Genomic DNA, 23640 nt, shown 5'->3' with positions numbered 1-23640 from the left:
GAGCCTTCTCCTACATCGCAGCCCAAACCTGGAACGAACTCCCCGTGAACATCAGACGCTCTCCAACCCTCCACACTTCAGGAAGAACCTAAAGAGCTGGCTCTTTGACTGATCCGGAGATCACCCACCCCCAGCACCTTGAGACCTTCGCAGGTGAGTAGTGCGCTTTATAAACCCCTGATTGATTGAGTGTGTGCCTCCCATAAAATAAACTGAAAATAAAAATTGCTCATCAACACACCCACATCATTGTTTGGCTGGTCCGTTTTGAAACTCAAGCTGGTTTATTGATCTTAATACAAATCCAGCACCACAAATGCCACAATAAACCAATTAAAAGGGCCTTAGAAATCCCGAGCCCCAAAGTCCCAAGAGACACTTGATAAATCACCACGATTTTAAGATCTGAAAGGAAATGTCCTTGGTCAGACATGCCTTCAGTTTTTCGAAAAAGTTCTCCCAGGCTATAGACACCAAATAATATTCATTGCAATGGACATGGTCAATATAAATTGAACAAAAAACAATGAGAAGTGATTAACTAATTTAGATATAGACCATAATTTATTGCAACCCAGGGGGCAAAAGAACTGCTGCAATTGGTGCCACTAATTTATCTTTAAGTAGTAGAGGCTTAAGATAAGCATAACGTTTCTTAGAAAAAGAGCAGTAAAAACCTTGGTCATGAGTATATTGCAAATTTTTTTTATCGGCTCAGATTATGTGCACATCATGACAGGTTGCAAACCTCCTATTACTGTCATTCCATTCAAACTCATCTAAGTTGTCAAGAAGTAATGGTTCGGTTAATAATGGAAATTTGTTTATAATTCTAATATTTATTAACTTTGGGCTTTCCCCAAAATGTTCGAATGTATTGTTTAATAGCATGTGGAAGAGCGCTCTTCCTTACCTTTTGGGAGACCGCAGTTTAGGGGCAATACTTTACTGCGTTTGCTTAAAATGTATTCCTAATCATGCTCAATTACTTAAAATGGCCTAAGACCCTCTGAAAAACAGACTGCCAGATGGACCAAGAAATAGCTATTCTCACCAGAACAAAACTGGACAATATAAAAAATGCATGGGCGGAAACTACAGGAACACAAAAAAGCGCCAAAGCCAACGTAATCATTTAATAAAAACGCTCCACAGGATGTAAACATCCTGCCAGAATCCGAGGGATGACAGCCAATTAAAACCTTCTGATGTTAACCCAACTAAAAAGAGCAGCTTCACACAACATCAAATATCACTCGGCAGGCAGTAGCAACCTCCGCATCTTAACCACACCGCCACAACACAACAGGGCACATATAAGGGCTGCGCCGCCAGCCATCACAGAAAGAAAGCCCATAGGAAGGGCAGCGGGGCCACTGGATAGTGGAAGGCACGTGAGGGGGTGTAGCAGGGGCCAGAAGTGCCTCTGCACATCTCCTTTACCTGCCCCCGAAGGCCCCCTGGCAGGATTTCCCGGACTAGGGAAAGGAGACCACGCCGCGGAGCAGCAGTGTTTTCCTCTGTTGTCACTCAAAATACAGCAAAATACCCCGTAGGCCAAACAGGAGCATGTTGGGTAGGGCATATGGCTGCAGGCAGGGCGATGGTCAATTGTCCCGCTCACGAGCAAATTCGCAAAACTTCACAAAAATACCATCGAGTCCGCCTCTAATAGGTGGTCATAATTAAAACTGCGCCCAGCCCTCACATACTATTTTTTAAGCCATTGGATGGAATGTAGTATACTAGTGTAAATGTGTTCTTTCCACGTGAGTAGTTTACCTTACCTTTATAGTGAGTCCCGTGCAGGCCTCTGCCTTACTTTATCAAACAGGTGCTGGATTCTGAACCGGTTTGATAAACTCTTGAAAGCATGCCCCCACCCGTCTTTCAGGGGCGACGCATCCACTCCACTCCCAGTGTAACTGACCTGCTTCCCATCAAGTCTCTTTTCCACACCGCTTACTGCTTAGTTTATGCAGGCATTTGCACATACCACAATGAACCTTTTCATGTATTATTTAAATGATTTCTCTCACAGTTTTACAATTTACCTTCTTATTGCATTAGTTCAGTTCGAATGTATTTAATTGTAGATTCCCATTACTTTCAGGGGGTATTGTAATCTTAATCATGGCGACTTAGTTATAAATGTCAGTCATTGTGCGGACCACCTGAAAATACTTCAATCGCAAATTACAGCTTAAGGTAGTGGTCATCGAAGCTGTAATACCGCACCCCACTCATTAAAAAATGAACACTGGGGGCCCACAAAGCCAAGCTCATTTTTGCACAAATATTCTATTCATTTACTAGCTGTAAACATATTAAACAATTAAAACACCACAATTCTATTCAGTCATCTCTTCTAAAAATGCAATGAAATAAATAATTGGCAACATACTATGGGCAGGCTGGCCTCACAAAGTGTAAACGCATCCACAGCGTGATCCTGTAACAAAACTGAGGGGGTTGAAAGGGGGAAGGGTGCATGGGGTGGGGTTTGGGAGGCAGGGGGGGGGGGGGGGGGGTTATTTGGCATGCCCGCCCCCCCTCCATCTCCCAGACACATACTCACAAGCCCGGACAAAAGAGGTTACTGATGACCCATTACTGATGGCCTCACTGCCCCTTATTCAGCACTTCACCATGATACTCCTCTTGGACACTGCCTGGCGCTCCCGGAGATCAATTTAGGCCCCTCCAAAGTGGGTGGAGCAAAGTCGCATAGTCTGAAGAACTCTGGCTTATGGCAACATTCTGCCCCTTATAGTGCTTTCTAGGATAAGGCAACATTTTCCAAAATGGTTTTCTACTGGCAACGACTTTCACCTATCGCAAGTCAATCGTTACTATTAACCAGTTTACTTGGTATCTCAGTGAAGATCCTTTGAGCACCAGTACCCACCCTGATGTACAGCCAACATGATCTAGGCTTGGAGCTGGTATCCTGACCACCAACAAGGTCAAGCATTGGATGAAACAGTACAGTTCAAAGGAGGACCTGAACCTGTATATTTTGAGAAAGACCAAATACCCAGAGTATAAAGGGGGTGGTGTGTAGGTAGTAGTGGTAGTGTGTGTTTACCCTATGGCACGTTGCATTGCCACGTTTCTGCACCTCCAGCAGAAGTTTTTGCTATAAACTCTAGAATTATGGCACAGGTGAGGAGATTATGGCAGACACTAGACATATTCAATCACTACCCATGCGCGCTACAAATTTACCTGGAAATGAAGTTACAATTTGTTACCACTGACTGCTAAAGGAGGGTCTGAGTGGACAACTTTATCCCTGAAAGACATAGTTGTTGCATGAATCAGTACGCACACATTCAAAGGGACCAACACATGAATGTGTTCAATGACCTCCACAAATACAAAAATAAGTATTCAACTCATGTGGAAAAATATGATGCCCGTATCTTTAAATACTACATCAGCTCATTTAAGATAAAATGCTGACAATACTAAAAAGTTGTTGCAGGAGCTGGAAAAATTAGACATATAATGGTCACGTTTCTTCCCTAAGTTTACTACTCTTTAAGCTTGATCTGCATCTGGGCATGTACATATAGTACTACTGTGCTTTCTACTTTAGTAGCTGTTTGAAATAAACAAAGATGTACCTTTTCATAATCCCATATCCTGCATATTTTAAGAGCGCTACTTTCGCTACTCCTCCAGGGTTGGGCAATGTGTTTATACTTTAGACCAAATTAATGTGTTGGACAGTCCAAAATGTGACACAGGTACGCGTTTTTAAAAGGTGGAAGCACAATCGAATCAGTTCTGAAATTTATCAATATATCAGACTAATGTTAAGCAGCTTGGAAGAAACCATCCAGAATGTGTTGTTTTATGTTTTTATGCAAACACTGAGAAAGAGCCTTTTCGTCACTGCACTGGCTCATATAGGATAAGCGCCCGGGGACCTCTGATGGCTTACCTCTCAATCTCTGTTGTCAACTGCACTTGCAGACTCCTTCCTTAGGAAGGCTGAGGCAAAATGGCATGCTCATTCAACTGCTCTTGGATGTTAAGAAAACCACAAAAAAGTTACGCTATAGTGATGGGATGCTTTCCTCTCATAGTACTCATCAACACATTCGATGTATATTCTTTTAGTAATTAATTTTTATCAGAGCATGACTTGAAGATACTTTTTTTCATATGAACCATTAACTTATGTTGTTAACAGTGGGTGGGATCAATCAAAGGTTTGGAAACTACGAAACCCTAGTGCAAGAATCTTCAGACATACCTTTACATAGCGTCTGGTCAAATCAGCTTACCACTGAACAAATGCCTACCTGGTGAAATAGTTAATGTCTGGCCCTACTGAGGAGAATATATTCTTTGCCTAGACGTTTCATGGTGTTATAGAGGCATGTGGGCTTAAGTGGGTGATTATGCGCCAGAGGAAGGGTCAGGCTGAAGCTAAAATAAAGAGTCACACATTTCTAGGCTAAGCTCACTTGAACTTTTTCCCTCGGGGCAGTTCGACTTTCCACTATTCACAAAAAAAGCAAATGACAAACAGGACACCTTTGCTAAACATTCCCCATAGTTCATTTCCTTTCAGTAGTCTTGAACCAGCCTTGTGAACTTAGTAACTTAATGGCGTGCAACGCATTTCCTGCACCCTTGCCCTCGGCCAGAATCTGGCATATGGTTATGAAGTGGAATTCCACATCCTGGTATACTGGTCTCCTTGAATACACAAGTCTCGCAAGGTATGTGGCTAAAACCCAAGTGAACCTTTATACGGAAACAGCTCGTGATGCGGTGCCCCAGCCAACAAATCTGCAGGAAATGGACTTAACTTTGTAATAAAGTCATGCTGCGGGTAGGGATGAGGGAGAACTCTCTCGGATCCCCCACTTCCCTTCACAGCTTCCAGCACAATACTGATGTGACTTAAACCATGTGTGCTACACTACCGATGTGACTTAAACCATGTATGCTACACTATCACTACAAGGCAGCTAAGTTCATCGGTCCATCCATGCTCCATCAGGATCAGCCTCAAAGGTGAAGGATCTGCACAAAAAACATCAGCCACCCCTTACGGTTCTTGCAGTGAGTGCGATAGTACAAACTAGCTAACCTTATTTGCAGATAGCTGGAACTCTACCACTCTTCAGTACGCCTATGTGCTTTTAAATACGGAAATGCATTTAGCAGTGCTGTAGAAATCACAGCAGCAACCCTCAATAGTTCTGTGCGGCCATAAAAAGTTATGCATATTTACTGCAGTAATACCAAAGACAAAACAAATAACATTATGGAACACTGAGAACAATACAAATGTGCATTGTAAATGTATGTAAATGTAAATGTATTGAGATTTATATAGCGCACGTATCACCCGAAGGCATCAAGGCGCTTGCCTTGGGAACCCGTCCTGGTATTCCCCTGTGAGATAACCCCAGCAGGGTATCCACAAGGTGAAAGCCAGGTATGCCTTCGCGAGGGGCCGTTGTGGAGATTAAGCAAGCTATTGCCCAGAGTCGCAGAGTGTGAACCCGTGAGTCGAGTAGGCACCGGAACGAGAATTATCAAGTCCGTGGAATTTTTGAGCCCAAGACCCGCCGAGGCGGGGAATTGAACCCTGGTCCAGGACCGATCTCAGCTTCTGGGTCTGCCGCCTCTAACCCCTGAGCCACACTTCTCCATTGTGCAGTAAGATACAAACCACTTCAGAAATGTGGTTCTTATATAGGTTTGTATGTTTAACGTAATGCCCTAAGGGGCCAATGGTATGGCCAGACATTCGCCTCTTGCTCATTGTGCCACTTGAACCAGATACTGGGCGCCGGGACGCCCCTTTGCTGGGGGAGCTGAACGCTATATAAACTATTGTAACATAACATACACCCAAATAAAGTAACCCTATCATGGCGAAACCGGTCTTTGGTTGCTTGTGTTCCGGTTCAGTGAGGACCTGGCTTGGCAGATTGGGCTGGACTGTTCTGATTGGAGCAGGGTCATGATTTATTTGTATAGAGCGGTGTTTAATCTGATGTAGCATTGTGGGCAAAAGAACAATGGGTTTGAATGCAATACAGAGTGAAAGCCAGTGGTTAGATTAATTTCAAGCATCCTCCCGTCACCCTTTTGTGTGTTTGATCTTATACATGTTACCATTGCGATATTCTTCAAACTATACCAAGTTCTAATTTTAGATTGTGGGGTGTCCCTCTAAAAACAATAGAACATGCCTGTGTGTCTGTCAACTGCCCGGAGTGGGATAGTCTCCACAAATTCAAATCTGACAGAGGCAGAAGGGGTGACCAGAGGTAGTTTAAGAAGAACTGTTTAACACAGACTAACACTTTATGAATCTACATCACGGCTTTTATTTGAGTAGCCATGGCACTAAAGAAGTGGGAGAGTAATTCACGTACACATCTTACAGTTCTGTTCTCATTACAGCGGAATGTTATACCCGCACTAGAGCTCTCAAAGGGTTCTACTGCAACGCTCGCTCCTTAAAATTCTATTAAATGATTGCCACATTGGATTGAGACAAGCAACTTTGTCAACTGCTTAATTGTAAAGATAGAAACTGGGCGTAAGGTAGGTTCAGAGGTCAAGCGGCCCACTGAAGTGTGGGAGGATTCAAACTCACTCAGTTCAATGCCTGACTGGGAACTCATGGTTCGCAGCTGGTCAGTTAGTGTGATCATTGGGAACACTCCACTAAATTTTGCATAAATGCCAGTCATTTTGATTTACACTACTTATCCAAGTGTGTTGGTCTTTTTACATACCCCAACTGAGGTCGTAGCAGTTAAATGTTAACGCACATATTTCCAGCAAACATTTTCGTCTCCGAATATTTAATGAGTTCTAAGGATGAGAAACTCAGAAATTCTGCAGGACCCTACGAACAATGCAAATCATTTCCGTAAAGAATTTCCGAGAAAAAAGCATCGCTCAGTGATCGTGAGCATACATATTGTCTGTGTTTTCAATGCAGGTATAACATAAGGGGAAAATTCTTTTTAAAGGGGTCCGAAAATGTAGTCTGCTTTTTTGGCAAAGAAAGAAGGAGTCTGTATATTGTGGTCTAATTTTGCTAGATTCCTCACTTATCTATAGAGGACTAGAATGCTGCATGGCTTGGTTAAATTTGAGCAGGTGGTGCTCACCAACAGTTATTTTTGGGAACTGGCACCTATTTTTCCTCAGTCTTTGACCCAAAGACAGAAAATTACTCAAGGGGGAAAGGAGTTAAAGAAATACAGAAAAAGTGCTCAAGGGAGAAAGCAGGGATGAGACGAACCAGAGAGATAAATAAGAATGGAGTGTCTGTTCTTGGAAGAAACTAAGTAGCCTTGGTATTAGGAACACAAACATTAAAGACTGCCCACCGCAGGCTTTGAGAAAAGCTTTGAACCCCAGCACCTAATCTTTTACAAATCAGGGACTTCTGCACCGGCAACAGACTAAAGGTACACAGATTCTGAGCTAGGCCAAAGGCCATCAGGTCTTCTTCTTGTGTCAACCAAGGCACTTCGGTGGCATTCCACATTCACGGTGGCCCTCCAAAAAGCAGACAGGCTGGAGTCAAATATTAATATTGGCCGATTTCGGACCTCCGCTTCTGTAAGCATCATCTGAAAGCAGAAGACAACTAAACACCCTCTATGACCAGATCCGAATACGCTCAATGCCATGTGCAACTCATAGCTAAGGTGCATGTAAAACAAATAATGTAATCCTGCGCCAGAAGGCGGTAACCTTTCCTTCTGGGGTCTATTCCCGATATAATGGTAGCTCTTACCAAAGTTGACCCCCTGTATAATACCGCAGAGATTGAAGCACACATTGTAACCTGGTGCACCAACCAATATCACAGGACCATACATTAACGGTAAAGTTGGAATAATCTTCGATAGCAAAAACATTTTTTTATATGTCATTTTTTACAACAAAAAGGCGCAATCCTAGTCATTCCGCCCATGGGCATAATTATTAACTCTTGCAAAAGACTAGGTCACATTTTTTCGTCTTAAGCCAATAGCTTTAAATGACTGTTTTTCAGAGCTGCTACATATACAAAACACTGTTTTTACAAGAATGAAACAAATTCGAACGTGTTATGAACAGCTTGTTCGCTATGCCCGACAGTTCCTTCAGTGTATCCTCGGGTGTTTCTTGATTTCAAATAAAGCGGTAGAACTGGTGGTGTTCATATGAACAGGTTTTGATTCACGAATAACCAGACCACCTGTTTAGTTTATGATAATATAACCTTTCACTACAACAAATTCTGCACGCCTGTTGCCAAAAAAAAGTAATTAACCAACAAAACACATTTTAATAGAAAGTAGAGTGACGCGCCCTTCACAGATACCTCCCACAAGGCAGCCCGATGCGGAAATGCAGAGTCTCATTCTGCTGCAGGCGTGGTGTGTGTAATGGCATACGGCCAGACTTTTCATAATCATAGCGTCTTTTCGCAGACTGCGCGTGCACCGCGGCGGAAGTGAGTGGCGGAGGCGGCGAAGCACTATAATTACGCGTAGAGTGCCCCTGTCGGCCGGACTGGACCAGTCGGCGCCTATGCGCGACAGGGTTTAGAAGTACCAGCGCGTCGTGTTTTGTCACAAGGGCCGCAGCATGTAAAACTGAAGAGACCTTACCTTGCCGAACTGGTCAAAGTACTGCTTCACATCTTCCACGACTGTATTCGCAGATAAGCCCCCTACAAAGATCTTCTTTGTTCTCGTGACCATCTGAAGAAACGACAAAAACAAGCATACGCTTTAATCAGATTATTTGGAAACAAAGGCTGGAATGGAATTCAGACGCCAGCGCTAAGCCAAGCAGCCAGAACATTGCTTCATGAAAGGAACCGTGAATTCCCGTCTAATGACTTGGACTGAGTCGGCTCTACGTGGGCATGTGCCCCGGCTGGGCCGCCCCGAGTCTGCTCGGGACAGCACTGGGCTGGCACGTGGCTCGGGAGTTCATGGGTTCAGATCGCGGCTCTGCTGCGCACGCTGTTTGACCCTGGACAAGGCGCTCTCGCTCCTGTGTACTTGGGTAATGAGAACAGACTGCCAGCTCCTCCAGGCTACCATGCACGCTGCGCTATTTCCTTTGTTTACAGCCTGTAAGCTGTTAGGCTCTATAAATGGAAGGTATTATTCTACGGGGTTTGGGGTAGCAACCTGGAAATTGCTGCTCTGAAAATGTGGAAGTTACACATGAACATTTTAGTTAACAGGTGCCATTAAACAACGGTAGCAGCAAAAACATACTTAATAATTCACTCTGCAGTGAACACAAAGGAAATACAACAGATTGCCTTTTCTCTTTCCTCACTGAACTTCATTCCAGGTGAAACAAACGGGCTTGGGAGCTCTAAAAACTCCCCCGTCTTCGCGCTCTCATGCCTGTGATTAGGGTTCATTAAGATTTTGCTGTGCTGTTCCTCGTCCCAACCATACGCAGAGGGCCACAATGTGCACAACTTTACCTTCAAGTCCGCAAGCGTCACAGCCATACACTGAAGCGCGCAAGCGTCACAACCTTACGCTCAGGGTTGCAAACGTCACACCCTTAACTGGAGCTTGCACCACATATTACCCAGGATATGCAACCACTGATAGTAACAACACAACTACTAACCATCACACTCCTATAAGTGTGACAATTCGGACTATTTCAGGCCCTCAAATCTGTAAGAATGGCTTGCGCGGCTGGAAATAGTAATTTTAACATGAATTGAATTCATAATTAACTGTTGTGGTCATCTCTAAATTAGCCAGCCAGAGCCACCTCGTGGCAGACTGTCACAAGTGCTAGTGTTAAGTGCTGGTGCCAGGCACAGGAAACTAGTGGCTTAAATTAAGCACTGGACACAGCGTACGTGGTGATGAAATGTCATATCACTGATGCAAAAGCCACACTATCACAGTATCCCATCTACATTGTACACCACCACATTGTGCCCACTTCAGGTGCCTCACAGAGACTAGACGACCCACGGTAAATTCACGCATCGGGCATGCTTTCTTCAGACGCTTAAGCTGAGCAAGTGTTGCACAGTGCTCTCCAAGAGTAAAGCAGCCGTAAAAACCAACATCAGCCAATTAAAGGCTTACAATCTGCTACAGAAATGGGAGTATCCGGATGTCGTTTAAAGTTGAATAGTCAAATAACTGGGATGAGCAATATTAACACAATTCAATACATCACTTACAAGTATCAGCACCTTTGGGAGAGTTGAGGCACAGGCGACGGTCACTGTCAACTAGAGTATGCCGTAGGAAGAACACGTGCATTTTTGGTGTATTAGAGATTGGCTACTTGGTGTACCAGGCCCAGATAGGAGCAGAGGTCATTGGCAAGGATACAAAATACACGGGGCTTACGCTAGGCTGCATGCAGGGAGTGTTTAAATGGAAATATGCAAGTGCTGGTAATCACAATCTAGAGAACCGGTTTACTCATAAGAAGTGCCGGTAATCTCCTATTGAATGCATTGTTACAGTGCAGAGCGCTGAAGGTACTTTTTCGTATTAAATAACTGCAGGTACTCGGTACCAGACAGTACCTACCAATTTAAAGCACTGGCTGCATAGTATGAAAGCAGTGTTCTTTGTGAGGTGCGAGTTAATAATCCTAGTTAGCACTGCACCTTTATATTCTGGTAGTTCTTATTTTGATTTACATGCCTGAAGTGGATAAGTGAGTTCCTGTCAAGGAGCCCCTCCTATTAGCAATTTTGACTTAAAAAGTACGATTCAGTTCAGCACTAAATTTACTCACTACAAAAAAATGCTTTTAGGAAATTCCAGCACGGGAAGGTTCCAGTGACATGGAATCCTCTACTAACATTACAGGCCAGACCCCTAGTCATTTTTATAGCCAAAATATTTAGAACATTATATTACAGTGAATTATTTGGACAAATTTTTAAAAATGTCTTCGTGGGGTGGGGTGAGGGGGCTATACACCGTGTTAGCCGCATTACCATTTGGTTAAGCCCTTAGAAATACGACCATCCTTATAATTTCCATACTGGGAGACTTAAATTTTCATTTTTACGAGCTTCTTTTCAAGTAAGTCTAAAGAAAATGGCATATGATCAAGGTAACAAAGTGGGGACTCACCTAGTGAGGAAAAAGACAAATTAGAAAGTGGTTATCTAAGGAATATACAAGTCTACTGAGGCTGAATAGCCAAACTTGAAAAGGGGTAATTAGAGGCCTTGAAAAAATGTTACAACAGTGTAGAAGTTAACCCCTGCACCCCTCACCTTCATACCCTTTCCAAGCATATCCCTTGGCCAAAGTTATATCCTGGAGATGCCCATCACATAGTTCAGTCTTAGCCGTCATGAAATCCATCAAACTATACAAGCAGCATGGCCTAGATGGCTACACAGGGCGCTTTTACAAAGCCTTCACTTCCACACTGGTGCCTCACCGGACATACCTTTTTAGCAAATTTATTTAAGAGAAGGCGGTAATACCACAATGCAGGAGGATAATATTTGCTTAATATTAAAACCAGGTAAAGATGCCAAGTCATGCACCTCATACAGGCCGATCACATTACATAATCTTGAGATTACATTATACTCTTAAGAAACCTGCTATGTCCTTTCAAAGGTGCTTGCCTCCATGCCCATCCATCTCTGGTCCAGAGCATTACTGCCTGTCACTTTGAGCCTTTGGTCAGGGCTTTGCCACTTGAGATGTCGTCTATATGGGATTGAGAGGATTCATGACACTAAAGATTATGGCTGCAATATGGATGGTGTCACTTGTTACTCATCATCATCACTGTCACTCCAGGCATAATGTAAGCACCCCAGAAGTCGTGACTATATGGCCCAGGGCAGTCTGAACAGCATTATAAGCCCCCGGGCAAAGCAGTGCACTTGGCCCTGACTGCAGGGATGTGAAATTCCTATTGCCCGACGCCCAGGACATATTGTTTGGGGTCAAGGGCAACACATTTTCATGAGTATTTTGTCCTTGGGACAAGAAGGCCCAACCCCTGCAGCACAAACCCGTTGGCTGCTAGTTTGCACTACCACATTATGGATCAGGGAAGGGCACTGTCTGCAGTTATGGTAATAATTTTGTCCATGTGTTAACCCCTTAAGCGCTGCCGTCGGCCAATGGCCGACGGCAACGCTACCTCCCCAGTGCTGCCGTCGGCCATTGGCCGACGGCATTCCACCAGCGCTCGGAAACGCCCGCACCGTGGCGGAATTACCGCCGCGGTTAACGGGTTAATGCTGATCAAACTTCTATTTATGGTTCATTAATTGAAAGCCTTTATTATTAGGGTGAGTGCTCCAAGTAATTGTTGTAAGCTCTGACTGCACTACTGACAGTGGTTCCAGTATAATAGTGTGTACACATGTTTTCAAAGTTTAGCAATATGAGGCTATGTAGAATGCTCCAAGAAAGCTCTCTGATTTGATGTAAATATTTGCAGAAGCTTGAAAGCAAGATTCATGATTCTTTGCTTTCAAAATAAAATGTTCCTAAAAAATGAAAGCAAGATTTTTTTTTTGCTAAACTACTGTCAAATTTCAGGTACAATTTCTTTGCAGCATCATTTAGTAACATGAGTTGATGCATGCTAGTATTTCCCAAAAATATTCATAATGGAAAATCAGTGTAACCAGTTTCAACGAGATTATGAGAAACACAAATAAACTAGCATTGGCAAAGCCAGCAGGTCTGAAATTGGTAGTCAGCTTTTTAGTTTTGTCAATGTCTGACTTGTTTTGGCTTGGTTGTTGGTGTGGGAGCTGCCGGGCCCTCACCATTAGAGCAAACATTGGCAAAAGTACAAATTGTTTTTTGGTCTCAAAAAAGCACACTGCCACAGTATTTACTGGCACTGAACGAAACTACTTTGTGTGCGGACATGCTCCTTGTGAAGGGCAGAATGCGGTTACTCACAGTGAAGCCAGCCCATACAGAGAGAGAGACAGAATTTTAATAAACACACAAAGTCACGGTCAAAGTCGGACCAAATTAAGGGCCCAATTATTAAAGAAAGTCTCCAAAAAGCACCCATGGTATATCTCCTTGCATTAAGTGCAGCTATATGGCTTTCTTGAATTCCCAAGAATTTACAAAAGTAGGACAAGAAATAGTACTCCTAGAAAATATTTTTGAACTGCATTTGAGCATGAGCAAATCTGGATGTGTAGATGTGCTCACGCGAAAATCTGAGTGTTTGCAAGTTCACTGTCCTTCCAACCACCACTTTTTCCCAACTCTGGAAGAAGGTTTACATCTGCCATTGTCAGGAGTACATTTCTAACATTTATCAGTATGAGAAAAGATTAAAGAGTTGTTGAAAACCCTTAAAACATGCAAGTTAGTAGGTTTGCACAGACTCAAAGGGCATTCTAACCTTGGAACTATTGCGTATCACTACCGTCAGTCAGCCCCAGTATGTAGATCTGCATAAACATGGTAACATAAGGGGATTGCAAGTATTCAAACACTACTATGGTATGAGTCCTGGGATAATGAGAGAGGCTATATTAGAGTTGTTATATAATGAGATTGCTGCCATAATTTGTTGCTTCACTACATGGCACCAAAGGGACACGTGGATTTTGTTACAGGACAAGTAGATTTATGAAGCAACCTTCCCCATGGACAAGTAGACATTTTATTAAATTCCACAGCCCTGCTGACTACACAACCACTCACAGGAATAAAAATGTTTAACGGAAAATTTACGTTAAATTCTGATCTGCAATGGGTCCTCTATGCCAGTCGGGCCCCCGGACAACTACCCAGCATGCCCATTCGTTAAGACTGCACTGGGCCCATCTGAGAGACAGGGAGAGTGGGATTCAAAGATCTATGGAAGAATTCAAAGATTCTGCAGTCTATAAAAGCCACACTTGGGTGAAGTGGGGTGAGATGGTGAGCAGCAAGTGCTTGGCTTTTCTTTCTGTTGATTAGATAAACCCACTGCTTGAGCTCTACTCTTCCCCGTTTTCCTCTTCTGGCCTCAGATAGTCACATGTGTTCCTGGCTCCCATGTACAGATGATCATCTTGCGGTCTAGCTTTAACATTTTCCCTATAAGTTTTCATTTTGTAGGGCTTCTTGAAATATTTTCTGCAGTTTAAGCTGAAAGAGTTACTTTGCCACCTTGAAATTATTCAACCTCACTCAGCACAGTCTTCAGAGGCTTCAGTTTAGAGAAAACTAGGGAGGCTGATATTACTTGTTCGGATTGTGGACTCCTTTTGGGCCTCTTACTATCCCCTGCACCTACATACTGGGACTCTGACACACCCTCAAGGTTATGCTGTAACCAGTGGCAGCTCTTCCGTTAAGGCGGATGAGCGCCGCCCCACTGCCAGGAGCAGCAAAGAAAGGAAAAAATAAAATTGATAATAACAGAATGTTAATTTATTTTTTCCTCCTGCTGCAGCAGTGTGTGATGCAGGGGAGGAGTGGTAGAACACTCCTGTGTGCAATAACTGTTTGGTCAGACTTCTTGGGCCGGCCAAGACAGTCATGCACACTCCCCTGTTCTCCATGCAGGCTGCATTACAGCCTGCATGGAGAAGATGCCAACCCCTACAGCCCTTGGCTGAGCACAATGTCATGGCGCTCAGACCAATCACAACCCTGCATTGCAGTGCTGTGATTGACTTATGGGTGGGAGGCTGGCTGCCTACTTCCTGTTCCGACCTGGAGTTAGAGAAAGGCGAGCAGGAGCGAAGACGCATGACCCAGCAGTGGCCACAAGGTAAGTTTATATGCAGATCCTTTGTATCTGACAAGTTTCTCAAGTTGTGGAATATTTACAACTGTTATAGGACACAGGAACACAAGTCTCATGACTATTCTTTATCAAGATAAAGTGTAGAAAAGCAGTCACTCGGGAGAAACTGCAGAAAATCTGAATCTCCTGACAAAACTAGCTGTTACTTCAAGCCAACCCGATCCGATCTGCCTTTTCAGTTCCCTATATCCACTGCCCCCTCCACCCTCCACACACACAAACCTCAGCACTAAGCGCATTCTAGGATGTGGTTGGCACTGTAAAAAGAGAAGGAGACTAGAGGGTTTCAAATCATTCCAGCATTAATATTTAGATCCACAGGTTAGTGGTTACTTGAGTCTGACAATATTGGCTTAACATCTGAATCCTCTTCTCCCGTACTTAATCCACCCCAACCAGTCTAGGTTTAGAAAAAAGGTAAGCAAACACACATTTACTGCATAGTTATTTCATTAGATGTCGAAAAGGCTTTTGACCAAGAGGACTCATGGTTTCCTACTAAAAGGCAGATTTGTATTCAAGCCTAAATTTATATTTATGGTGATGACAGGGTAATTTGCTCCCACACAGGGTCTCATTAAAATGGCAAGAGTATCATGCTTGTTCCAGATAGGCAGAGGTTGCACATCAGGGATACTCCTTATCTCGATTACTCTTCAGTCTCAGCATTCAGTCCATCGCAGATTAGGGCAAAGTAGTAAGAGGCATACCATTTGGACTAGACACACCTAAGAATCACTTTTGTAGACGACATTCTGTTAATACTGACCACACCAGACACAACCTCATTATGGCTCTAGTCGCAGCTTGTGGCATACAAAGCAGAGGCAGGGTTTTAAATAAATCAATCAAAGACCGAAATCTTAATCTTGATATTGCCCACAGCTACAGTACTGGCACTGTATTTCCAGTTATATTTTAAATAGACTAACAGTTTGGTGATTCATAGGTGTCCATATTACTCTGGACCCACAACACCACTATAGAGCAAATTAACCATGATTTTAGCCTCCAAACGTAATATATCGGATATTATCGCCTCTCTTCCTCTCTTGGGTGGGCAGAGAAATAATTTAAAGATGAATGCATTCTCTAGAGTCCCATGTCTCGCTAGGCTCTTCAAGTGAACTTTTTGTTAAACTCAAGTAAAATACTTTGAGTTCTATTTGGCAGGGTAATCAAGTTTGACTGGCAAACGAAGTCCTACACAAACCTAAATAAGCTGATGGGATGGCATTCCCAATGAAAATGACATTATACAGCAGCACAGCTGCGAGTCATATCTGACTTGGTCCATCGGAAAGCATAATCTGTGGATACACATGGGCAAGGCAGTGGTGGGAAGAACCCATTGGCACTTAATATGTAAACCAAAGCAAGATAGGCCCAAAGTCTATATTAACGCTCCACTCAACATCCGGGGTAATCTTATAAGGTACGATGGCTTGTCTTCCTTTGCCTTCTCGCACACCCCCATTCAATATAATCCAACTTTTATACCAACGCTACAACCAGGGCCTTCCTTACAAATAGAAACAGGGTACCCATCTTTCTCAGACATGTTCTACAGGCCCACTGTGCTATTTAGAAACATGTATACTACAATGCCAGCTAACAAAGATGCCACAAGGCTAAACTAGATCACTGAGTAATGAACCAAACTATTACAGGAAGTCACCATTTGATATCGAACCAGACTGAAACATTTGTGTAAACAGCTTGAGCCACAAAGGGGACAATCTCTGTATGTATACTGTTCTCTTGAAAGCATCAAACCCTCAACAGCATCCATGTAGGGCTAGATGGAAAGCAATCTTCGTCAGGGACATAGAAGAGAATCAATGGAGCACACCGTGGCCAATTTAGTACTTCTAACTTTAGTAGCATTCTTGGCAAATATGTCCATTAAAAGGCTGCCTTTAAATGGTGAGCATGCTAGGCCAAATTAAACAAATGGTACCCTAATTTCACTGCCTTATGCTGGGGGGAAATGTGAACTCCTAGGGGATGTCAAGCATGTATATAGTGGGACTGCCTACAGATACAAACAGGATGGGTGAAAACTCTAGTTGCTATGAAGACAATACTCTCGTATCATCAGACATCTCCCTTCTTACTTTTGGTATACGCTCTCAGACTTTAAAAGACCAAACCAGGGTGCACCGTATGATAATGTGGAACTACTTGGAGGCTGTGAAAACCATCTTATAATCCTTTTACGGGAAGAAGGAAGCATCTCCTTCCATCTGGCTGAGGCATTTATGAATGTAATGTCAAAAGAGAGAATCTCGAGGGGAATGCCGACAAATACAAAGTCTGATACATATTGGGGTCCATTATTAGCATACGTCAGAGTTTCTCATATGGCGTCCTGCTGCCCGCAACCTACAACCCATAAACCTATTCACATACTGAAAGCTGGGCCATGGGGATCGCCAAAACCTAATGATCATGACACCTGGACCACAGTAATAAACAGTTAGGTCAAACAAGAAATCCCTTTGGGACACCTTTTTGTAGTGACACAACGTTCAACAAACAGTAAATATAAAAACAAATAAATTTACACAATACTGTACTCACGAGTACAGTATTGTGTAAATTTATTTGTCATATAAGAGCACGTTTTTACGAAATACTTTCAAACAGGCACTGCTACACACTGATTAAAATACTTCAAAATATTTACAATGATGCATACCGCTTATACCTGCACTACAGTCTAAAGAACTACGACAAACATAATGCATCGGGGCACGGTCATCTGAGCTATTGATACCTCCGATTGTGATGTAACTAAGCAACTGTGAAATAGAGGCATAGAAGGTCCAAAATGGAATGAGAGACCAGAAAAAGATGAAGAGGAAATAAATGCAATAAACAACCTTGAAAGGCATTAACGCTGGTGTGATGGAGTGGGGCCACAACAAAGGTTTTTTGTGGAGGCGACACTGAAAGTGAAGTTCGTCAGATTTGAAGGTGTGAAAGAACAAATATTTATTGATCTATTCGTAGTTAAACCGTAGTCAGTTCCGAAAGTACTTATCGCATTTTAAATGTTTGGACTGGTCACCTAAAACAGATAGAAGTCTTTTGCGAACACTACTTCTGTTCTCACGCGCATTATGTTTCCCTGTGTGGGCGGAGGGACGATCACAGTGCACGCCTCGTGCTATGGCCTGTGTGGTTTGCCTCCGCCCCCGTTAATGGTAAGTGACCATGTGGACAGCAAGCACTAAAGGCTACATTGTCTGGGTAATAAATTAAGATGTTGGTGCACGTTTTATTAATGTGCAGAGGATTAAAGGCGGATTTCTGTGTGCTTCCTCTTGCCGCTGTAATTTTGCATCAGGCACTCAACCCACCATTCTCTCGGTGCTCCCAGGTCGAGATCCCGGGCCTCACATGGACCCCTCCTGCTCTTTGCCCGTCCCCACCTCACGTGACCTCTGCTGTCAGCAGGGTGCCAGGCGGCGTGGCCTCGCAGCGCCCCACCTATTTTGAGCGCAACTAGAGAGGATTGATCCCTATTTCTAACAACATTCCAAGCATAGTTGACGATACAGTCTTGCTTTCAATACTTTTTATCAGGTATTTTATCTAATGTATTAGGACAACGGAGAAGCAAAAATAAAACAATTCTACAAGTATGTACCTGAAAATAAGCGTACTAGGTGGCTAACAGTAAAACTAGCTCTGGTAAAAAAAAAGTGTTAGGAAACAGTCTGCAACGAAGGAAAACATAGGAGGGAGAGTTAAGAGATGGCATCTGAGCGTGTCAAAAAGCGCATGCATGACATCCAGAGAAATTACACATACAGGAGGATTTTTTTTACAATCCATAGAAAAAAGTCACTATTTTGCTTATTTAAAAAAAATGACAGTTTATAGTGTTAGCCTGTTGAAAAGGGTATGCTAGCTCATAATACTGACAGCAGAATGTGAGTAATGCTTTTTTATCTTGAGGTGGTAAAAGAAGAGTAGGAATAAAGACCTGCTGGAGAGGAGTAAGGAAAAAAACACAAGCCACCTGGTATAAAATCACTCTAAAGAACAGCACTGAAAAGTGAGGGAAAGGAACCCCTAGCTAATGCCTTTGAACAGACCCGCATCATCAAACTCGTCACGTGAATACACAACTGCCCATTGATCAATTAATCCCACATGCTCTTATTGCTGCAATACTCTACTGCCCCCAAATCATGTCATAATCCAAGTAAGGAACGCCTGGAACTGATATTCCACCTTCAGACAAAAACTAACTGAAGTGCAATTGTGGGCACATAGTTTGTGGGCCAATAGGTCAGATATAAAACCTGCAACTGACCTCAATGAGAACATGCAAGTCCTTGGTTTACAACACAGAGGGGACCAAAGCACACAGCTGGGGACACCCTTGATATTTTCATGTGCGACCTTGAAACCCCTGATCCAGTTGTACAGCCAAAGGCATAGTCAGACCACTCCATCTCCGCTAACCTGATTCAGCACACTGACACTCACTGCTCGAAACTACAAAAAGAAAGCGTTTATAGACCATTCAAAAACATACCTAAAAGAGACAAAATTAAAATATCTGTAAAAGAACTGTACACATTCAGCAGTTAGGCAAAAATGAAGCACTTTTTTTGTAATTCTGAAGTGTGAAGGAAAAATGATTCAATTGAATCCAAACAAGTTGATACACTATACTTGGTGATGCCCAAATAGTAGGTATTTACTGAAACCCGATTTCCACACTATCATGTGTTTGCAGTATAGTTTGAACAGTAAAACTGTTTATCTTGGCATATTTAGTGGCCATTTCAATGGAAACCGTGCAGTTTGTAAACAGTGAACTACCACACAAGGTATTAATTACATTAAAAACCTGGCCTGCCTCAAGACCATTAAAGCAAGGTGGTTGTCAAAGTTTATCGTTCAAAAAATTAGGTTGTGGTTCTAAAATGTTTGGGAAGCACTGCCTTACAGGACAAAACTCACAGGACAATGTAGTTTTCCTGCAGAGGTTAGGAAGCTGGACAGAAATGCCAGGCATAGCTCTAGCATGGATCCAATCATTCCTCTTCAACTTCAGTGAAAAAAAAAAATCTTGTTCGGACACCTGGATCTTTACTCTTTAGCCTGTGGCACCATGCAGTGTTCATGACTTTGTCTTTTGTTCAAATTTCATGTACACCCTTTGCCAAAGCTTCTTAAGCAATATCCAGTTATCTTCCAAACGCAAGCATATTGCACTCAAATTCATTTCTGGCTAGACAAAAGCCCAAAACCACTATCACCGCATTGTGTCTGGGCCGCTTCCTCAGCTCGATGAAGGCAAGCTTACTTTGATTAAATGGTACCAAGACTGATATTTGGGTGAAAATTAGCCTGTCTTATTACCCTTTTGACTGGTCTCCCTTATCCCCCATTGAGACCAGCAATGCAATTCTTTATGTCAGCTCAACGGTGAAAGAGATTGTTCTCCAGCTCTATACAACATATTTCCTTTTACTCCAGTCTGACCACCGGGTGGCACTATCCAGAGGCCTCGTTATCTTTTGCAGAAACGACTACAATGTGATTTACTTTGACCTCTGCAAAACATTTATTCAACAGGCTACAAAGACTACAAAACCAGAAAGTCTGATTGTACCAGAGCCTACATAAATGGAACCACATCAAGCCTGCCTTGATGGTCGTCAGTCGAAACCAAAATCAAATTCAAGGTTAGCTGCACCATTCACAAAGAGTACTGGCAAACGTGCCCAAAATACATGTAAAACCTTACTCTACGAAAACACCCCAGCCTGAAATCCTTGCCAATCCCATAACAATCGGTCAAGAGGGTGACACACAATCACAGGCGGTACAATACTAAAGATCCTGGATTAACCTCAGCTGCTACGAGATCTCAATTCAAGAACGTGTGTATCACAAAACTCATGTATTCAGCTCTTTAACCCTTTCGATGCTGATGACGAGCTCAGCTCGTCATCACCCACGGGTGTCGTGTGCTGATGACGAGCTGAGCTCGTCATGGTGCCACTAAAATGGCAATTTCCAGCACAGGGGGGGGGGAAACGCCTAGCAGCCATGTGGTTAAATTGAGTCTCAGGAGCTGTAATTACAGAATATCAACTATGTGAGCCTACCCTACATGACTGGACACAATAGATACTAAAAATGTAATAAAGTATGATTAAATGTTTTTTTATTCTAAACACAACAATGTCATTGTGTCAGTTTCCTTCCTTTCTTTCCTCCTTTAGGTAACCCACATTTCTACCATACCATGCACCCTCATGCTACCTACCACTGTACAACACTCAAGGAAGCCTTATATTTGCCATGACTGTATCAAGCCCCCACTTCTCTGAGGTTTCTCCTCCTGAAGAAGCTCACACTTTCAGGATTGGCCTGTCAAGCCACACCTGGCAATGCTTAAGATCATCCTTAAAACCATAATGAGACAATACGCTCAAAAAAGCCAGGATCTCAAGTGTCATGTCCCAAGGGCAGGAAAGTACTTAATTTAATATAATATAGCAGCGTTTCCTACACTGGGGGTCGCAAGCAGATTTTTGGTGGTTAAGGAAAGTCAGAGCAAATAAATAAAGATGCCTTTAAATTATTTTTTTCCAATTCTGGAGTGGGTTGGAAACCGAGATTTTAATAGAAACAAAGCACATTAAGATGCACTACTGGGTGCTGCACACAAATATTCACAGAAACCCGATTTCTGCACATTATCCGATTTCTGCACATTATCATTTGAGCGCTGTATAGTTTATCAGTCAGTATGTCTGTGTAAAGTTTATAGTCTTTTTTGCGAAAATGTGCAGTCTGTAAATGACAATACGCCACCAGACGATGCTTTAGTTGCATTCAAAATTGCCCCATCTCAGGTCAATTAAAGGTAGGTGGGCCACGTATGTTAGTTGTTCTCAAAAGTGGGTTGTGGCTTCTTGGTAGCCTAGAAGATGACTGACAGGAAGCCTTGCAGAGCCCATGCGAAATAGCGGTGGGGGTCCGGTTCCGGCTGGTCCAATTCAAAATTTTGCATCAGGTGTACTACCCGCGCATACACCTGTTCTCTTGGGGCAGGTGTCTGTCTCCTCTGTGTGCCGGGGTTGCCAGGAAGAGGGAACTTTCTACCCTATCCTTTCGGATTGTCTGAATATGGCTCCTTCCTGGGCCAAGGTGGCTCGCACAATGGAGATGGTCGTGGGGTCGCCGGTCCTGGTGGAACCAAGATGGTTTTTATTAATGATCAAGGGTCCGACGGACTGGTCAAGGTACGCCGAGATCTGGCTGGCCTTAGCGGCCGGGGTGGCAAAAAGAAACGCAGCAAGGGGCTGGGGGCGCGGGAGGCCCCACAATGGGACCAGTGGCGATGGGATTTAGACTGGTGTCAGCGGGTGGAGGAGACAGTCTATAAGGCCAGGGTGTGTGTGAAGAAATGGAGGAAGATCTGGGGCCCCTGACGGAAGTGCAGGCGCACAATGCTACAGTATGATTCGCCCTTGAATGTACAATGTTTGCTAAATATTTCAAGCCATTTGATCACGGCTATGTATTTTGCGAGTCTGTGAGCAATGTTAATAAAAAGATTTTTTTTTAAATTGGGTTGTGGTTGTAAAAACTTTGGGAACCACTGAAATATTTAATTAAGTCCACATCCAAGAATGACAACCAATCTAGGTAGTTATGGATCCACAGATTTACAATCCAGATCCAGGCTAGAGGTCGGTGAATTTTTAATTATGCCTGTATAGCTGGCATGTTCATCAAATTTGCCAGAGTATGGTGTGGATAAATGTCCCCATTCCTCCATGGAGATGTTAAACTGCACCAAATATATCCCAGTGTCACAAACATGATTAGGACTGTATTCATATTTGCATGCTCTTCCTCATACAATGCTGTACTTGCCATGAGGAACAAAGCTAGGTCATGACCTCCAAGTAAAGCAAGGAATAGTCAGCACAGATGAGAAACCAAATGATGCCTGATATCTCACAAAGGGGGTAAGAGCACATGCCCACACCCAACCCCTCAAATTTATCCATGAAGCCCGCACAACGCCAAAGATTGAACTGGAGAAGTTCAAGAGGGGCCAAATTTACCAAATTGTTTGCACCTCTACTAATGACAAAAACCTAGATTCAATGTAAATTCGATAATTAGTTGGTTTAGAATCAAATTATCTTATTGCCTCTTTGGATTTACCATAAATAATGGCAAAAATATATAATATATACATTGTTTGGTATTTTTTTTTTTTTCAATTTATAGAGCGCGAATTGCTGCCCGGGGGTGTCCAAGCGCTAGGAACCAACAGAAGTGGCCTGGTATAGTAGCTAACAGAGAATTACTGAGGAGAGTTGAATAGGAATGTCTTTAACTGCTTGCGGAATGAAGAAAGGTTGGGGTTGGCTCTAAGATGTAGGGGGAGAGTGTTCCAGGTCTTGGAGGCATTGTAGGTGAACGTCCTGCCGCCAGACCAAGTCTTTTTTATTCTTGGGGCAGTGGCCATAAAGGCCTGGCTTGAGCGGAGGTTTCTGCTGGGTTGGTAGTGGGTGACTATGTCACGGGTGATCATAGGACCTTTGTACCAGAAGGCCTGATGGGCAATGCACATGGCCTTGAAGAGGATTCTCTGACGCACTGGCAACCAATGAAGGCTGACCAGACCAGCTTTTGCCGATTGCCTGCGTGGAAGCTGAAGCAGTGTGCGAGTCGCACAGTTCTGCACTGTCTGATGTCTGCGTAAGGTGTATTCTGGAGCACCCAGGTAGAGGACGTTGTTAAAGTCTAGGCGGGACTGTATCAAACCCTGGATGGCTACCTGCT

The 23640-nt window shown here is 43.2% G+C and overlaps 1 protein-coding gene across 7 annotated transcripts in view; it reads right to left on the bottom strand.

Moving 5' to 3' along the window:
• Positions 1–23640, bottom strand: part of MSI2 (musashi RNA binding protein 2) — a 1814765-nt gene that overhangs the window by 1305860 nt on the left and 485265 nt on the right. For all 7 annotated transcript variants that reach the window (XM_086954835.1, XM_086954834.1, XM_086954839.1 and 4 more), the window contains exon 6: positions 8655–8747. In XM_086954835.1, the coding sequence (XP_086810961.1) occupies positions 8655–8747 (93 nt within the window). The remainder of the gene's footprint in view (positions 1–8654; positions 8748–23640) is intronic.

The sequence above is a fragment of the Lissotriton vulgaris genome, chromosome 2_1, assembly GCF_964263255.1.
Source record: "Lissotriton vulgaris chromosome 2_1, aLisVul1.2, whole genome shotgun sequence".
Taxonomy (NCBI): Eukaryota; Metazoa; Chordata; class Amphibia; order Caudata; family Salamandridae; genus Lissotriton; species Lissotriton vulgaris.
The sequence above is the reverse complement of the archived record's forward strand: the minus strand, read 5'-3'. Positions and strand labels throughout refer to the sequence as shown.